Below are 19,799 nucleotides of genomic sequence, written 5' to 3'. Positions count from 1 at the left end.
CTCAAGTGATCCTCCCAAAGTGTGGAAATCACAGGTGTGAGCCACCGCACCCGACCTACAGTGTTCTTTTAAAGTTCTTTTTAAAGTATTCAAATGCAAACATTTGAATATTAATTATCAATCTCTGGCTTCTATTATAATTTTGAAAAATATTTTGACACTACATTTAAGATGGATTTTGAATATGCTGGCAGAACCTGGTTGATCCAAATGAATAATTTAGAGAAAAAAATTGAGGAATAAGGAGGGCAGGTAAAACTAGAAAGAACTTGGGGCTGAACTTACTGCCTACTCTGTCACTCTGGGCAAGTCATCTAACATCATATGTCCTCAGTCTACCCATAGCAAAAGTCACAGTTACATTAAAATTTACCACAAGTAAATAAAAGTAACTGTAAATTCTTCCAAGCCTCAATTATTTGGAGGGAAAGGGGTATAACAGGTAGGTTGAGCAAAGCATCATGTTGATTCATAACTGTCCACCTTTGCAAATGCTATTCTTTGTAACAAAAATGTCACCCTGGAGGCTGACTTCAAGGCCTATCCTTTTAACATACTAAGCAGTACTCTCTCTTCTCATCTGTAAAACTGAGGCAATAAAATATCTAATAGGATTGCTTTAAGGACCAATTAGCCACAAACTGGAATAAGATACCTGCAACAAATTTAACCCAGACTTAGGATGCAAAATACATATACATAAAACCTCCTACTGAATTAGTGAGACTAAACAACCCAATTTAAAACTTTGGGAGACACATGAACAGATATTTTACAGGAGATAAAAATGATAAATACATTGCAGTGTTTCCAAAGACGACCCTAAACAATTCTGCCCCTACCTGTATATGCATCTCCTCTCAACATTGAGCTAAGTCTGTGTGTATTTTGAGAACAACAAAATATTATTGAAGTTACTTGTGTCTACTTCAAGCTTAACCCTTAGCTGACCTGACAGCTTCCTCCCTCTTTGAAATGTTCTCTTTTTCAGAACCCCGCTGCAATGCTGAGGCAGACTAAGCAGTCACATAGAGGAGTCAAAAGCCCCAGCTGAGATCCCAATGGAGCAAGACTCCAGATGACTCTCAGCTGTCCAGGCATCCCAAACATTCTAGTCCCAGCTCTACAGCCTACTGAGCCTCCAGGTGACTACAATCATCTCAGCACCTCAGTTGACACATGAAGCTGAAGGATATCCCACTCAACCCACAAAACTGTGAAATAATAAAATGCTGTTTTGTCATTAAGTTTTGGAGTGGTATATTTTCATAAACAACTGAAGCATATTTTGACAAAATCCCACACATAGGTATACACCCCAGCAAACATCCACACATATGCATCAGAAAACAGTTTTAAAGTTCATAGTAGCATGTTTCATAATAGGAAAAAACTGGATATTCAAACATCTGTCAACTACCAGATATATAAATGAAAGTCAGAGAGGAGGATAAATAAGCTAATACCATTTTTTAAGCTCCAAATAAATAAAAAATTAGCAATATATTGTTTACAGCAGGGGCGTCCAATCTTTTGGCTTCCGTGGACCACAGTGGAAGAATAATTGTCTTAGGCCACACATAAAATACACTCACGATAGCTGATGAGCTTAAAAAGAAAACAAACAAACAAACAATAAAAAACCCACAAACTCCTAATGTTTTAAGGAAGTTTACAAATTTGTGTTGAGCCTCATTCAAAGCCACCCTGGGCTGCAGGGTAGACAAGCTTGGTTTACAGATATATACATATGAGAGTTTTATTAAAATATGGCAATGGACATGTTAAACAAAATTCAGGATAATGTTGCCGAGTGCTAAGGGGGAAACTAAGGGGACAGGCTAGAGAAGAAACACAGCCAGACATAAAATTGGTAATGTTCTGGTTCTGTAGTTGGCTAGGAGGTTCACAAGTATTTATCATTAAGTTTTATAACTATATATAGAATATGACAGCCCATTTTATATGCAAGTTATATGTTAAATATACTTCAATTTATTTAAAAATGTATTTATAACTTTGTATTATGTTGTGATTCTTACAGTTATATCACTTAATGTTACACACTTTTTAAATGTCCAGAATGATTTCAAAAGGAAAACCTTTCATACAACAGCTGTTTATATTTGACACTTCATTTAAATGCAGTAAATTATTTTAACAACCAAAATAAAGTATTTAAACACGTGAAAAGATTTTCCTTTCTAATGAAGTGACTTATTTTAACAACTTTAGAAAAAAACCTTCATTTAAAAAGATTTTAGTTGCTCCTCAAACTCATGACTTATGACTGGCCTTTACAGTTTTAAGATTAGATTCATTTCATCTACTTCACAGTTTCATTATCCTCTTCCTTCAAATGCCAGAAAGCTGCTTAGCATATTAAAATAAAAGCCTTCTTTAGTGATGGTCTAGAGTAAAAATAATCTTGGGATTGAAATTAAACTTCTATGGAACAAGGTTATTATATTTTAAAAATTAAGAGCATATGCAACGTTCCCCCCTCCTCCCCGAGATGGAATCTTGCTCTCTCACCCACGCTGGAGTGCAGTGGTGCAATCTCGGCTCACTGCAACCTCTGCCTCCTGGGTTTAAGCAATTCTCCTGCCTCAGCCCGGCTAATTTTTGTATTTTTAGTAGGGATGGGATTTCACCGTTTTGGCCAGGCTGGTATGCAACTAGCTCCTGACCTCGTGATCCGCCTACCTTGGCCTCCCAAAGTGCTGGAATCACAGGCATGAGCCACCGCGCCCAGTGGATCACAGGCAATGCTTTAAGTTTCAATGTAGTCAACAAACCCTGCTCACTGTAATAGATTTTTTAAAAGGCACACTGATGGACGAAGATTCGTTTTTAAAAAAGCACACATTTTTAAAAGCAAAAACATCTAGTGAGATCATTACAGCATACTGTTTTAGGATTCACAGGAATATTGCTATTATTACATGGAATGATTCTATAACTAAAGAGCTGACCATTTTGTCAGGATTCAATTCATAATAAAAGAAAAATAAAGACTTTATATCTGGTTTACTTAACTCACAATATCTACAATATTCAATGATCCTCTCCAGTAATTAGACAAAAACAAAGCTATTTCCATTGCAAAGACACTTTAATGAAGACAAGCAACTTATTTCATCCCTAATAAGTATTTTCATTTAGTATCCCTTTAACCTCTTACGGGAAAGTTTAAATGAGATCAGTCGGAGCAGTGATGATTTCCTAAAGTGTTGCTTAATTTGCATATTAATTCACTATAATCATAAAGTTAAATCAAGAGCCATGAAACCAAATGGATCATTAATCCAACCCCACCCAAATTCATCATGTGCATGAATTTAGTATATTCTAACTAATGCCTATGTATGCAATGATAATTTCAATTCTTACTATTCCTTCGCATCAGAATATATTTCTCAAGTTCAATTAAAATGGCAGCTTGTGAATTTTACTTCTATTGCTGACATCTGTCTTTTCTCATTTCTCATTTGAAAAGAATAAAACTTTCATAACTCATATGGTTTTTGGATATTAACTAGTTTGTCTTCTCTTATTCAATGTTCCCTAACTAGTGAGTTAATACTTGAGACAGACCTAAGAGTTACTTGTACTTGGAAGAAATACTCAGGAAACTAAAATCTTCCTCAAAGTTCTTCCTAAGTTATCCATCCAGCCATTCACCTCCCAATTGTTGATGGCTGTCATGATGCTCACATATACCACTTCTTCCATAAGCGTTACCTCCTTTCTTCATCATCAACTCTTTCTTTCTTCTATTAAGATTAATATGACATGTTTACTGAAAGTGGGATGATGATGTTCACCGCACATGTGATCTTACTGACATTACAGTCAAATCCAAAATTTCAAAGTATTGCACAACAGAGACTTACTGTCGTATTACTATTATGACCAAAACATAAAACGTGGTTATCATTAAAGGATCTGTCTTACTATTCACTGTGCACTCATTATGTTCCTAATACTGTGTAGGATATTCTAGAAAGATTACAAAAATGTCCTTGCCTAAAGAATCTTTTGTCTCTCTACAATAATAGTAGTAAGTTATTATTATATTCATTAGAGGAAAAATGAGCACCAAAATTTAAATCATCATACCACTACCTTACCAACTTTGGCAAAGAACAGTAAGTCTCTTTGAGTGTTTTTACATACACAGGTGTTAAAATCTTCAAAATGGCTCTGGCCTAGGTAGACAAATAAACACTCGACTCCTAAGTAAAACTTTGTTTTGTATTAATAAAACCTGTACCTAGACCTCTCACGTAAGACACATATGATCAACTGTGATTTCTGAGAGAAGTAGGCCTGGAATTTATCTCTCTCTTTTTATTTATTTTTTTGAGACGGAGTTTCACTCTGCTGCCCAGGCTGGAGTACAGTGGCGTGATCTCGGCTCACTGCAACCTCTGCCACCCGAGTTCAAACAATTCTCCTGCCTCAGCCTCTCGAGCAGCTGGGATTACAGGTGACTGCCACTGCGCCCAGCTAATTTTTGCGGGGGGGGCTTTCACCATGTTGGCCAGGCTGGTTTTGAACTCCTGACCTCATGACCCACCTGCCTCAGTCTCCCAAAGTGCTAGGGTTACAGGCGTGAGCCACCATACCCAGTCAGCCTGGAATTTTTCTTAATAGTCAATATATCTCAGAAAAAAATCTACATTTGAGGAATTCATATAAGAAATACACTAGAGGCGTTAAAATAGGTTAAATCACTCAGTTGGACCATCATCCAACTAGAACCTAATTTGACCCATTTATATTACTCTCTGGCAGGTACACACGGGATTTTGTGAAGATGGGACACAGTGTGTACACCTACCCTAAGGCGCTTGGTTTAAATATTAAGTTTGAATTCTGTAGAAATACTGGCTGACTAAACAAAGTTTGAAGAAAGACAGTCCTAGATTTAAATTTTTCTTTAATAAATAATTAACTATGACAGAAATGCAATATATGCAAAATTGCTAAATCTACACAAATAAACAACAAAATACCTAAAAACCAACCAGGATTGACAATCTCTGCAAATATATCAATACAGCAAACACTCCATGCTTAGGGTTTTCCTAAATTCCTCAGCTCAGACCTCCACTCCCAGTATTCTCTTTCTTGCTTTCAAGAAATATCAAACAACCAATCCCTCCTTTATGCCAATTTTAATATACAATACTTCAAAATAATAGTTGACAAAAAGTCATCATTTAAAAACTAGTCATTTTGCATTTATCTGATTATCATTTGTCTCCTGAAAGACAATGATGTCTTTCTCTCCCACCCACTTTCTTAAATTCTTGGTTTCTGTAGATAAATTAAATCTCTGGACAATTAGTACCTTAAAACAAAGTTGTCAAAGTTACTCTAGTCAAGGATGACTCCAGCTCAAGGGTTCAGACTTAAGATAATTCTTTTAAATCTCAAGTGAAGAGAAGAATACCTTCCCCTTCTCTTTCCTAGAGGCACTTCCTGCTATAAAAGAACAGGCAACCCCATCAGGTGAATAAGATAGCTGGTTAGTCAAATTATTGCTGAACGTTATTACTTACATACTGTCAACAATCCTTTGACCAACAAGGATGAATCTTAAAGAAAATGCTCAGCCAAAAAAAAAAGAAAAAAGAAAAAAAGAGACACAAAAGCCACAAGTCCATTTATCTGAAGTTTAAAAATAGGCAACACTAAATTGTATTGTTTAGCAATGCACACAGAGTTTATCACCTATGAGAAAAAGGAAGGATGTCATCACTATAAAGTCAGGGGGTGGAACAGATTGAGAAACACACCAGGTTGTCTAAGGTGTGGTAATGATCTTGATCTGGGTAACAGTCACATGGGTGTTCATTATACTTTACATTAGATTTACATTTTTCAGGATGTGTCATACTTCATCATAAAAGAAAATTGTTTTAAAAACTGAAACTGAATTATCTTTTCTCCTCTAATGAAATCCTTTGCAGAACTCATTTCTTTGCTCTTGTTTATAGAACCATTTAAGACTTATTTTCAAATAATATAACTGTACAAGAGTGCCGCCTTCCAACAGTTCTGTACTCACTCCATTTCTGATGTGGGTTACATAAATAAGATGTATAATAATTTACTTTAATAATAAACCTTCCAGGCTGGGCACGGTGGCTCACGCCTGTAATCTCAGCACTTTGGGAGGCCGAGGCAGGCAGATCACGATGTCAGGAGATTGAGACCATCCTGGCTAACAAGATGAAAACCCGTCTCTACTAGAAACACAAAAATTAGCTGGGTACGGTGGTGGGTGCCTGTAGTCCCAGCTACTCGGGAGGCTGAGGCAGGAGAATGGCGTGAACCCAGGAGGCGGAGCTTGCAGTGAGCCGAGATCGCATCACTGCACTCCAGCTTGGGCAACAGAGCGAGACTCCGTCAAAATAAATAAATAAATATAATAATAATAATAAACCTTCTTAAACAGGGTATAGTCTACAGGTGGTACTGGTATTTTAAGAACAGGCATCAAATAATAAACATGTGGTGCACATGGTGGTCACAAGTGAGTTTCCAGTTATGATCCTTTTCTCCAACTCCTTATGGCCTGTGTTCTCCTTAAGACAAATTTGGTCAGCAACAAACAATAATTTAAGCTGTGGAAACACTAGAATTTTGAAAAATCACACTACACTCATATTAATTTTTTTTTAACAGTGTGGGCAACAACACAAAATTTTACCTTCAACACTAGTATTTGCATATATATGTATACCTTATATGTTACAACATTATCTATTGCAGGGGTGGGGGGACAGAAAGTGAAACAAAGCACCAATATTTAAAGTTCAAAACAATTCATTTGAAGGATTTTATAGGTTGGAGGGGCTGCTAGATATCACTAAAGAATACCATACTGGGGAGAAAAGTCTTTAATTACTTGAGAGTAACTAATAAACCTGTAAGGCATGAAAAAAAAAAAAAACCCGAAAAGAAAATATTATTAACCTGGTTATCAACTAATCATTAATACTTTAACACACTTTACTCATATCAACAAAATTCCTTTAAATATGTCTTTATGCAGTAACATTTCCCTTTTAATAGGAATGAGCAAACAAGGTAAAAAAGAAGAAAGTTTTAAAACTTACATTGCTTATTTATGGAGATTACAGACAACCAGTACACATAATTTTTTAAATAATCAATTCCAAATAAGTAAAGCTTCACACAAAAGCTCTATTTGTTTCCATATATAAGCCTGAACTGTCAACATTTACAATATTGTCTATTTAAACTGAGTGGTAGAAAGTAACTTCCCCTCATCTTCTGAAGTAATAATTTCAAACAACTTTTCAAAATATTCCCTTCTACAGCAAACATAGGTGCAAAGAAAATGGAAAAGAATCTAGCCAAGCTATAAATGTATCACCTTTGAAAGAGTATTATCCTTCTGCTCCTTAGCTTCTTAGAAAATAGACAGGTGGCCAACATATACTCCAAAAATCCTGTGGGTTATAGAATTCTGAGTCTACTCTGAAAGTTCAGCTCTCCATCTCCCAATTCCCTTAACTGGCATGGCTTAAGACTTCCAATCTCATTATTATGAACTTTTTACAGACAAAATAAATCTAAATAATATTCAGTTGGATTTGATCATCTTTTCCTCTCATTCATTCAGCTACTCTCTTCGAAGTTTCTGAAAATCCCATAGTAATTGAAGGTTAAAAGTCTTAAAACCATCAACTCATCTCTTTGCTCCATCATAACAATCAAAGTAATCAGCTATTATCCAACTAGTAAGCTTAGTTAGCTACAGCCCGGATTGTGAAGAGGTATTCTGATAGACCAGTATTTTAAGACTTACTTTGGGGCACCTGATAAAAAAACATAAATTAAACAGAGGACACTTTTAGTTCGGCTGGCCCTGGAGGCAGAGGGTGTAGTACGAACAGACTTTGGAGTCAGGCAGACCTGTATCCTTCAATTCTTGTGGGTAATACTGAATTGAATTATCTTTTGTCTACGGAAATAAAAGACATTACCTCATCTCCTCAATTCTAAGTCACTGGATTGTAAAACACTGTAAAAACTAAGCATCTCCTCATTTAGAACAAACATTAAAGTTATCCTGCAACATTAAGTTCCACAGAAAGAAAAGAACAGACACAGTTGAGAGTGGTCAATTAGTGCCAATAGTCACAATTTTTTAGAGATTCGTTTGTCTACATGTAACAGTACAATCTTGAACAACACAAAGAGGCATTCACTAATTCATGTACACCTTATATTCCAAAACATGTTTAGATGTTTTTCATTTGAAACTATGAAAGCATTTTTCCAAAGACATAAAATTCTAAATAGTGGTTAGATTTCCTAGCAAGCCTACAAATGCAGATTAATGTATATTTACCTAAATATGCGAACCTCTGGGGCAACTGATCCTATCTCCCCCAGCACTAATCCTCACCTCCTAATATATTCCACTTTAAAAACAAACAAAAAACCCTACAGTATTACCACTTTCTATCAATTTCTAAATTCCCGGAAATTACTCCTTGTCAGAAGTAGGTAAGAAGAGGACAACAGGAGCCTTCTCAGAAGAGTTACTGGTTTAAATACAAAAAGCATCCACCAAAATCAGGTAGATAGACGGTTGAAGACAGAGTAGCAGGTTAACCATTTACGTTTTCCCCTTTCAACAGCATTAATTTGGCCAATATAGTGTATCTGTGGGTCCTATATTATTTGGAAATGTTTTTCTTTTTTCCTATTGCAGGGATTTACAGAAGCCACTTTTGCAATCACACTAAAGCTAAACCATTACCTCTGGATGAAAGATGGCAGAGACAACAGGCTGACCTATAAAAGTCTTCTAATAATTCAAGGAATTTAGGAGTTTCACATGAATTACACCTAATAAAATCAACATCAACATCAATATCCATCTATCCACTTCAGAGTTTCTTCTGAGACACCAGATTCAGCAAAATCAAGTCATTTAACAGATGTGGAACTAATGCACTGATTTACAATGCACTCAGGTAAGCTGCTAACCAAAACCTGGAATGATGGAATCTGATCCTAACTTCAGTCTGAGGATACTGAAACAGCATTTATATACATATGTTCAAATAATATAGAAAACAAACACTATGCAGAAATAAATCCTCTTTATCATGGCATTGGGGAACAAAGATGGTATTCTTCATATCATAGTAACCAATGTCTGTCTACAAGCAGGATTTAAAAGTAGTAATGGATAGGAAGATACGCTAAAGCAAAATATTAATTGTAGAATCTAGTTGGTGAGCGTATATGAGTGTTCACTATAAAATTCAACTTTCTTGTATATTTGAAAATGTTTGTAATAGTTTAGCAATAGGTCTGTTGAATTGTGGGGTCTTTATAAGCCAACTGCAGTATTTTCACTCCCTAAGATCATTAAGTTTTAAAAGTAAACAAATTGAGGGGAAAAACATGATTTGGTCACTTGAGAATAATATTAACCTTTGCATTCTTCATTTCTGAGAGCATGTGTGCACAATGAATACTAAGATATAACAATAAACATAAATGTCAACATTTTCTCAAACTTATTGAGAGTACAAAAATTGATTAGGTACAGAAGGGCTAGTTAAGTTAGCCCATATTTATTAACAACTGGGTCAGAGATTACGATGTAAATCCTTATATTGAGTTTCTAATGTTTATAAACAACGTTGTCTTTATGCAAACTATTCATGGCAGTTAAGGGGCATGTAGTCCTACCCAAGTTAGCCTTTAAGATATGAAAACCCTAAAAGGGGAAGAAAAAGTCCCAAGGGCATTCATGACAGACCCAACTACCCTAGGGACTACACTTCATGAAATCCATGATTACTACCTATGGAAGCCATCACGCTAAACCGAAATGGAAGTAGTACCAATCTTATCATAAATTCACACAATTTAATTGCCAATGAAATCAGTAATCAGTAACAGTAATACCTGGTCTGAAGTACAGCTGGACTGCTGATGCTAATGATCCCACAGTCAAAGTGACTTTTTAAGATTTGGGGGCGTTTGTGTTCTAAAACTGGTTTTGCTACCAATTGGTCCTCTTCAGAACTGAGGTCAACCGCCTCTTTTTTTCATCTGCAAAGTGAAGGAAAACATGGAGACCTCAAAGTACAGGAAGTAGTCCCCAACTTACAACAGCTTATGTTCCAAAGGTTTATCACTCCTTTGAAAACATATCTATACTAATTAACCAATTTATACCATAGTTTCTTTGGAAAAATTGCATTCTAAGCTCCAACCCTAAATTGCAACTTTCTGCCCAGCAAAAAGGCATCTGCTGCATTTTTGCTAACTATAGCCAAAACCTAAGGCTCAGAGAATTCTCTCTAGGGAGAACCCACTTTATAACCTGCGTCGGCAGGAAAAAAAGACAGCTCTCGCATAGGGAACTTCATTGCTTCTATGGGAAAGGCTACCACAATTTAACAAGATAATGGATAAGGAAAAGGTATCTGGCTATAATAAAGTAAAAGTATTATCAGTTACAATAAAAATGTGTAGAAAACGCATTTTGCTCCAGATAAAACGGTATAGTTAAGTACTGTTAAAGTGGTTGATTAATCAAATATTTGACAAGTACAGAAAACATATTTCCAAACTGCTTCCTCCTATCTGTTCAACTCAGCTGATAAGGGAGGCATTACTAAAGTGAAGTCAAATTGTTACCAAAAATGTTGTTAAATTCTAAAGTGCAGTGTATTTCAATAAATAAATCACACACCACCCCTCACGACAACTGGTAAGACATATAAAATAACTTGGGTGACAAATTTAAAAAACAAGTATAACTCTGTGGTGAGAAATCACTTTCAGCAGCTACCTTGAGTCTTTTACACAATTTAAGAACTACTGTAAAATTTAAAGAAATAGCTCACAGGGAAAGTAAACCCTTCACTTAAAACGACTTTCAGAAATGAAACCAGTGATAGAGATATGGAAAAAGAAGTCAGGGAAGGTATGAGCAGGCCAGAATAAATTGGTTTGTGGACGCACAGCCTGAGAGTAACATTTAAATATTATTAAAGGTCTGTCTGGGTCATTGCTATATGATATGATGGTGATGTGAGCAACTCCCAAACTAGAAACACTAGAGTGTTCACCTACAGACCAGTTGAAGTGTTGCGACTATTAGCAGCTATAGAAGAAAACTAAATATTTAAAAGCCCAAAAAAGCTTTAAAAAGCCCAAAGTAATAATGGCAGGCAATCTACACATCCCCCTCCTTTTAACCTTTTCAGAAAGAATGACTGTAAGAATTAGGTAAGAATGAATGAGATGCCTAACTACTTGAGATCTTCAAAAGACAGAAAAAAACAAACAAAAAGTAAACAAGGTATTTTTTTTTTGTCTGAAACCTGATTCTCTCATTAAGTCACCTGAATTAGACGTTAGATTCATATTGACAAATCTCCATTCATGGTAAGGCATAGGGACATTCTGTAAATCTCCTTACTACTAAGCAGGATTATCTAACATTATGAATATAAACATTTAATTAAGAATAAATGTCAATATTAAAACTATATGCAGAATACCTAAAGTAGCTCTTTAAAACAGAGATATATACTTTCAAATGGTACAAATTTAGCTAAATGATAATGTGTCAGAAATACGTTTTCATATATTAAAAAAATGAAGCAAAAATATTTTCTTTTTTGAGACGGAATTTCGCTCTTTCTTGCCCAGGCTGGAGTGCAGTGGCGCGATCTCGGCTCACTTGCAACCTCCGCCTCCCGGGTTCGAGCGATTCTCCTGCCTCAGCCTCCTGAGTAGCTGGGATTACAGGCACCTGCGCCACGCCTGGCTAATTTTCGTATTTTTAGTGGGGGGGGAGGGGGTTTCACCATGTTGGCCAGGCTGGTCTCGAACTCCTGATCTCAGGTGATCCGCTCGCCTTGGCCTCCCGAAGTGCTGGGATTACAGGCGTGAGCTACTGCGCCCAGCCAAACATATTTTCATGTGCATGAAAAAGAGTTATGCTCTCCAAGTATATTGTTGAAACTGGAAAAAGAAAACTTTTAATTCTTGACTACACTAAAAAAAACTTAAAATTAAAATTAAAAATAAAAAAATTAACCACTTTATCTGTTGAGCAACCCAATAAGGCTTTTCATTACTGCATTACTCAATTTTAGTGGGGATCTTTGGCTGACTTGATGCAGATTTCTAATCTTAAAGAAAAAAGACAAAACTCTCATCATTAGTTGTGAATTTTTCTACAATCTTTAATTTCAGCCCCAGAGTTACTATTAAACAGTACTTAGCCTTCCATTTTTAAAAATGTTACTATGGAAATATTCACAATTTTGTTACCTGAAATGTTTGGTCAACCATGCATTTCTGCTATTTTAATCTGAAAAGAGAACTTTCTCTTTTCATATTGTCCAGTAATTACTAGCTTTCATTTTCTGGTTCCAATTTCATTTTTATCTAATTTGGCTAAGTGTTTCAAAATAAGACCACCTAATATTGTGTCAATAAGCCTTCACGAGTATTCTTAGGCTCATAAACAGTCCACAGTAACATTTTCTTCTGTGATTGCACGTTAAAAGAAGGTTATTTTTTTTTTAAACTAGCGTTAGAAAACAAAATCAAAACTTCTCAAATGTAATGAAAACATTTCACGGAAGACTGGCACAGTAATTAACTGATCTAAATTGAATTGCCCATGAGTGGGCCCCTCTGGTGTTCAATAGATGCTGCAGTATCAATTTTTCTCACCTTAACAGCACCACTTAAATCTGGTATATTACTCTACAGGTAAGTCACCCCCCGCCCCCGAACATTTATTATCTACATAGTTAGTAACTCTCAAAAAAGATTCTCTCTCTTTGTATTTCAAATGATAAAACAAATATCCTGAAATTTAATTAGGTCTAACCGTGAGGAAGTAAGATTAACTCAAGGCTGACAGGTCAACAAGATACACCAGTGTAAAAGGCATACTCTCAGGGGGAAAAATCCTAACTCGAGTTGGGCAAGTTGTGAAAAAAAGTTAAAGCAATCTTCCCATCTAGATAATTCGCAGACCAACGTAGTGTCTCAGTTAGCTAGTGCTGTTAAGAGTGGGGTTATGTGCAACTTCGATATTATAATCTAGGACTCCCATCACTGTGGTAGTGTTTGCTCTTATCCACAAACCTTCCTGCAGGCCAATAAAGGAATTAATGTAATGCTTTCAGATGTTGTGCATAACACACTAAGGGTGACAGTAGCTAAGAGAGTAAGGATCTTGTTCTAAAAAGCAACCCAAGACGATAGTGGAACAGTAAGCAGCTGAGTGCACTTAAGAGCTCTGAAAAAAGCCACTCTTTAAAATACCTAATGATAAATAAATAAGAGTAGCTAGCTTTCAGATCACTTTCAGGGATATTATTTCCTTCCCTCCAACACGCCACTCACTCTCCTTTTCCCTTCTCGTATGAGAGCAAAAAAAGAAACAGTAAAAGTGTAAAACTGCCAAGGGTGAGCAGCCGGGGTTCCAGCACATCTGGACCCACCTCCGGCGACAACAGGGCAGCCCCCTGGCCAATTCCGTCTGAACTAGCAAAAACGCGCCCGCAAAAATGAAAGAACGCGAAAGCAGCGGGCGAGGAGGGCGGGGAATCCGCCGAGAGTCCGCGGAGGAGCTACCTGCCGGCTCCTGGCGTGGCGGGTCCGGACTCAGCGACTAACGCCGGCTGCGAGGGGCTCACCCACACTCCTGGCAGTCGTCGCACTAGCCTGGCCGAGGGTCAAGGTTTCGCTCCCGCACCCCGACGCCCCGCCTCAGGCTGCTCAGGGCAAACTTCGCCCACGGGCAGGGGGCGCGCCCGGAGCTCCCGGACCCGCGCCCGCCTCAGCCAGGACGCGAGCGGGGCTCGGCGGCGTCGCGGGGCCAAGTCGAGGAGAGCCGCGGCGGGCAGAGGAGCGGGTCCCGGTTTCCCGCGGGCCGCGGGCGGGGGAGGGGCGGCGGGGCACTTACCACGGGTCGAACTCGTGGATGATGCTTTCGAAGCGGATGACGGCGAAGAGGCGGGAGCTGAAGCCAGCAAGCCAGGCCAGGAAGAGGATGGTGAAGGAGAGCAGCGACTGCCACCCAGCCGGCTGCGACAGCCCCCCGGACAGCCCCGCGGGGGCCGGCTTCGGCGGCGCCGCGCCGCCAGCCTTGTGCGCGCACTGGGCCCCGGGCCCGTGCCGGCTGTTCCCCAGGGCCATGAGGCCACTCCACGGGGACGAGTTGAGGGACGACTTATGCTTGCTCTCCGGGGCCGAGGGCTCCGCCATGTTGTGCCCCGGCGGCGGGTCTAGCTCTCCTCCGCCGCCGCCGCCGCCGCCTGGTGCGAGGGATGCTGGGCGGGGACCCGGAGGAGGAGGAGGAGGAGGAGGAAGAAAAAAGAGGAGGAGGGAAGAGCTCTGCGCGCTCCCGCCCTCAGCGCCGCGAGGCCGGGGGACTGGGGGTGGAGGAAGCGGCGGCGGGGAGTCTCCGCCTCAGCAGCGGCCGCGAACGCCGCTCTCTCAACCCAGATGGCCCCTGCGCCCCACTAGCCATCCGTATCCCCAGTGCAGCTGCGGCGGCGGCGGCGGCGAAAGCCGACGGGACGAGGGCGCCAGAGAAGCAGCAGCAGACGGAGGCGGCACCACAGCTCTAAGAAGCAATGACATTCCCTCTCTCGCCCGCCGCCCGCCCAGCCGAGAGGAGCAGGGGGAGGAGCCCCCTGGAGTCCGGGCGGAGCTCAAGCAACCTCTGACTCCGCCCCCGGCCCGACAGGAACTGGCTCCTCCGCCTGTCACAAAGCGACAGGTCCGTTAGGGGGCGGGCCCAGAACCGCGGCGCCCACCAATAGGGACACGAGCTAGGGCGGTGCTCGACCCAACCGTCTCCCCCTTCCCCTCCCCCTCCCGTCCTCGCGCCCATTCGCCCGGAGCGGCCGAGCTGCGCGGCTACGGCTTCATTGTCAGTTGAAAGACGCGGTTTCGCGCGTCTGTGCGGTCGGCGAGGAAGGGTAGTAGGCGGCTCCGCTAGGTTCATGGAGCAGAGCTGGGCCGAGGGGCGGGAACTACGGAGCAGCTTCGGTCAAACTCGGCTTAAAGGACGCTGAGAGCGCCACACCGACCAGCAGGACGCTCGCGGGCTCTCCGCGGTCGTGACTTTTAACCCGCTTTGCGCTGAGCTTCCACCACGTGACGGACGCGCAGGCGCATTACCATAGCCCTCGGCGCGTGGGTCTGGCCGAGGGGCTCTGCCGCCCGCGGCGCTCCTTGCCTGGCGCTGCGAGTGAGCCCGCGGTGGCAGTGATATGGCCTGCCCTGCTCCCTGTACTCCACGTCCCGCCTCGGGCTTCTGCGGCCGCGGGAATTCGAGAATGTGAGCGAAGACAAGTTTTCCGGCACCGGAAACTGGTTGGAGCCGGCAAGCGCGCCCCTAGCTCCGGCAGGCAAAATGCGACCTTCTGTCGCCCTTTGTCGTTTGTACTCCGTATTGCAAAAGAACTGTATGTTCACTGGAAATATGGGAAAATGCAGAAATGCATTAACGGCTGCATACATTCCGTCGAATGAGTGAAACTAACTTACTCTGGACGTTAAGCTGTTTCCAGTTCTCACTTTACTAAATAACAACAGAACGAAGATTCTCGTGCACGAATTTCTGCACGTCTACCTTGTATTTTTATACCTTCCATTCCTTTCCCCACGTCCCTCCTCATCCGCTAAAATAAAGTATTACCAGATAAACTGAGGGCAAAATGAGCTTAAACTAAGTGAGGTAGTGGGGAGACTTGAATTGCTCTGATATAAACCCCATAGAAAGTACGGAGCTTTCGGCGTAATCGGTGCTCAGTAAATACTTGTTCATGTCAATTCACAGCTAATTGTACATTTTATTAGGTAAGTAACATCTGGATATTAACGGGTATATTAGTGTAAAACTATAAAGGCCCTGAATTATTTTCTTAGGTGATTCAGATTTTTCTCTTTAAACTACAAATCGTGTTTCAATATTAATAGAGGTCTTTTCAAAATGTTAGATAAATGAACTAGTTATTTTGAGGTAGCTCTTTGAAAGTAAGGCAACTCCAGGTACCCTTTTAACCTGCTAAGTGGTTACGTTTTGTCTTGTTTCCTTAAAAAAACCGTAAATAGTCTTATTAAGGAAAGACTGAAAAGGTTTCCAGAAATAGATTTTCCCACCAACAATTTAATAGTCGACATTTATTGAACATCTACATTTTAAGGAGAATTAGGATAAAATATTAACTGCCTCGGTTACACAGAGAAGGAGGACATGCTTTTCCTTGTAGCCCAAACGGTGATGCTGAAATGACAGCAAAGGATTTCTGTCTGTGTTCCCTGAACCAAACATTTATCAGCCTGAAATAAAATTTGTGTTTTAATTTGTTTGGATATTTCTATTTTATTGTCTTTGTGTATCTGTTCCCTATTAAGTTCTACGTTATTTTCTTTTGCTTCCTGTTTTGGCTGTTTAATGGCCATAGGCCTGGTCTGAAAAGTGACAAGGCTTAGTTCTAGCCTAAGTCTTCAAGGCTAAGTTCTAGTCTATGGTTGCTTACTAGTCATGTAGCATTGGACATGTCTCCTGCATGGGTTGCCCTTTCTGCTGTTAAAGTCAGTTGTTAATATTAAAGAAGATAGCTTATCTGAAAGCATTTTAGGAAATTGCTAAGGAACGTGCAAATACAAGATAGTGGTAAAGGTAAAAAATATGAAAACCCTTTGATTTTTGATCTTCATTTATTCACTCATTCATTCAGCAAGTATATATTGAACTCCTTTATGCCAACCACTGTGAGTGAACTGGGATGCATTGGGATTCAGCTAGGAACAGGAGAGACATGGCTCCTACTCTCACAGAGTTCACCAGCCAGCCCTAAGAAGGGAGGTATTAACCAAATCATCACATGGTTCAGGACCAAAATGCAGGGTGACAAACACTGTGGAGGACAGGCACATGGGGAATTTGATCTACATGAGAAGGATGACAAACATTACCCTGAGGAAGCAGCACTGGGGGTGATGATGAATGGACTAGGAGAAGGATAATGGAACACGTTATGTAGACAGAGAAACACATGCAAAGGCTTCTCAGTGGGACAGGAGGCATACAAGGAACCCAGAAAAGTGGCTGGAACACAGACAGTGGGACAAGGTGGAGTAGGAGTCAAAGGAATGGTCAGATAGTGTAGATCCTTTTAAGAGGTGTTTTTTGCTTCATTTTAACTTCAGAATATTGAGAAGCCATAAAGGGTTTTAAGCAGCATGTGGTGTATTTGAGATAGAGGGAGAGAGTTGATCAGATGTGTGTTTTGAAAAGATTACTAAGGGCCGGGCGCGGTGGCTCAAGCCTGTAATCCCAGCACTTTGGGAGGCCGAGACGGGCGGATCACGAGGTCAGGAGATCGAGACCATCCTGGCTAACACGGTGAAACCCCGTCTCTACTAAAAATACAAAAAAACTAGCCGGGCGAGGTGGCGGGCGCCTGTAGTCCCAGCTACTCGGGAGGCTGAGGCAGGAGAATGGCGGGAACCCGGGAGGCGGAGCTTGCAGTGAGCTGAGATCTGGCCACTGCACTCCAGTCCGGGCGACAGAGCGAGACTCCGCCTCAAAAAAAAAAAAAAAAAAGATTACTAAGGCTGCAATGTGAAAAGCATTTTGGAGAGGAGACCAGTAAGAGATCTCATATCTACCTGAGAATTCGGAGGTTACTTTTGTGAGGTATATGCTATCGTGGAACCACTAGAGAACCCATAAAAATAAATTGCAGCATTGTGAATTCGCAATTTCTAGCCTATCAATGTGGAAAAATGGTTTACAGTTTGTGCAAGAAGCTTGAATGTGTTTGCCTCTTTGCACTTGAGGTTCTTAATCCTGCTAGGTGCTTGTAACATCCTCCTGAGTTCAAATCTCTCAGGAGTCAGATAGTCAGACACTGTGCGTGCAACATGATGAGCAGAGTGGTGTGGAATCAGAGGCCCAGCTTCCAGGGGAAGGGAGTATTTGAGCTGAAACTTGAGGGATGAGCAGAAGTTCACAAGACACACCAGGAAGAGGGATAGGGGATTCCAAAAAGGAACAAGGAAGTCCTTCAAATTAATACATAAAGTTTAATATTAATGAAGGTGCATTGGGAGATGAACCTGAAAGAGAGCTAAGAACCAGATTATCAAGGACTTGTCTGCCTGGTAAAGGAGTTTAAATATTATTCTGTAAGCAGCTGGGACTCATTGAAACATTTTGAACAACAATAACATGATCAGACTTGGCTGATGGAAGAAAAAAAATGACAGTAGCATGAAAGATGTACTAGAAAGGGTGAGAGTAGAAGGAGATAAATAAGGAAGCATTTACAGAAGTTTAAGCAAGAGAATTAGGTACGAAAACTGGGACAGACAGTAGGGCCCGGAGAGGAAAGGACAGATAGGAGAGGTATCAAGAGGGTGGAGTCCAGAAATTGGTGATTGGGGCACCATAAAAGTAGGGTGTAGGACAAATCTGGAGTTTCTGGTTTGGTTATTTGGATGGAAAGTGATGTCTCAGAAATACGGGGCAAAGGACAAGCCACAGATGTGGAGGGAAGAGGATCAAATCAGCTTCCGACATGGGATGTTTTAGGTCCCTGTAGGATACCCAGGAGGAGCTGGGTAACAGACCTTTAAAGAGATGTGATGCTCAGGAGGAAGGGTTTTCTGGGAATAAAGGCTTGGGACTCCATGGCTAGGGGTGAAATTTTGCTGGAATCTAAGTTATAGACAAGGAGAGAAGGGTTGAGGATAGAGCCCTAAGGACCTCCCAAATTTAGATGTGCCTATAGGAAGCCCAAGATAGAGCAATCAAAGAGAAAAAAGAACCAGCAGAGAGAGTGATGTCCCAGCAGTGAAGAAAGGGAAATAAAGTGAAATCAGAAGTAGCACAAGGTACAGAGAAATGGAGTGTGACACAGCTGAAAAGTGTACCTTTCTTTTGGCAACCAGGAGTTCACCAATTACTTTAGCAAGGTCAAGTTTAGTGGCGTCATAGGGGCAGAAACCAGATGGCAGCAGGTGAGAAGGGATCAGTGGCAAGAGATGTGCAGGCAGGGAATGTATACCACCTTTTCTAAAAGTCTGGTTTCAAAAGCACAGACAGAACCACCAAATCAGACCAAAAAAAAACACCTAAATTATGATCTGCAGTCCCTAGCATTTCTCATAGTGATCAAGAAAAGATTTAAGTGCCTGTAATGTGTCCCAGGAATGCCACAGGTCGGAGAGTTGGTTTCATTCTTCCTAGAGAAACACAAACAACATGACATCTACGCTTGTACCAGACACACCACACTAGGGGTTGCCACAGTCTGTCACATAATTGACATTTGCAAATATCTAGAGCAGAGATGCACTGTCACATTTTATCTTTATTTGCTACCATTGAAACAGCACCACACCCTAGTCTTAAGATTCTAGATCCTATATAGCAAATTAATTTTCTATTTTAGTACTTCTGAAAATTCACATTTCTATGCCCACTATCTCATGATTTTCATAAAAGGACATTGTAACAGTGAGGCAAGCATTTGATTTCAAAAAGGGCCAAAGGATAATGCCTTAAATACATAGAAGTTTATTTTCTCTCATAAAGTGAAATCCAGAGAAAGGTGGTTGCTGGTATGAAGTCACTTGCTCAACAAAGCTTTCCTCTTCTTCTGTCTTTATACTCTTTGCTGGATTCTTGGATGTCATTTTCACCCCCTTTCATGCTGTCCTTTGCATTGCATAGC

At 40.5% G+C, this 19,799-nt stretch overlaps 1 protein-coding gene across 2 annotated transcripts in view; it reads right to left on the bottom strand.

Annotated features, from left to right (window-relative positions):
• Positions 1–14,381, bottom strand: part of STT3B (STT3 oligosaccharyltransferase complex catalytic subunit B) — a 104,054-nt gene extending 89,673 nt beyond the window's left edge. The window contains exon 1 of one of the 2 annotated variants that reach the window (XM_033212883.1): positions 14,009–14,381. In XM_033212883.1, coding sequence (XP_033068774.1) covers positions 14,009–14,310 — 302 coding nt within the window. In that variant the 5' untranslated portion in view covers positions 14,311–14,381. Of the gene's footprint in view, positions 1–9,972; positions 9,995–14,008 lie in introns of those variants that run through there. The other variant, XM_033212884.1, reaches the window with a different exon arrangement.
• Between the last annotated feature and the right edge of the window lie 5,418 nt (positions 14,382–19,799).

This window comes from Trachypithecus francoisi, unplaced genomic scaffold (assembly GCF_009764315.1).
Source record: "Trachypithecus francoisi isolate TF-2019V2 unplaced genomic scaffold, Tfra_2.0 Lachesis_group0, whole genome shotgun sequence".
Classification (NCBI taxonomy): Eukaryota; Metazoa; Chordata; class Mammalia; order Primates; family Cercopithecidae; genus Trachypithecus; species Trachypithecus francoisi.
This window is presented reverse-complemented; position numbering and strand designations above follow the sequence as displayed.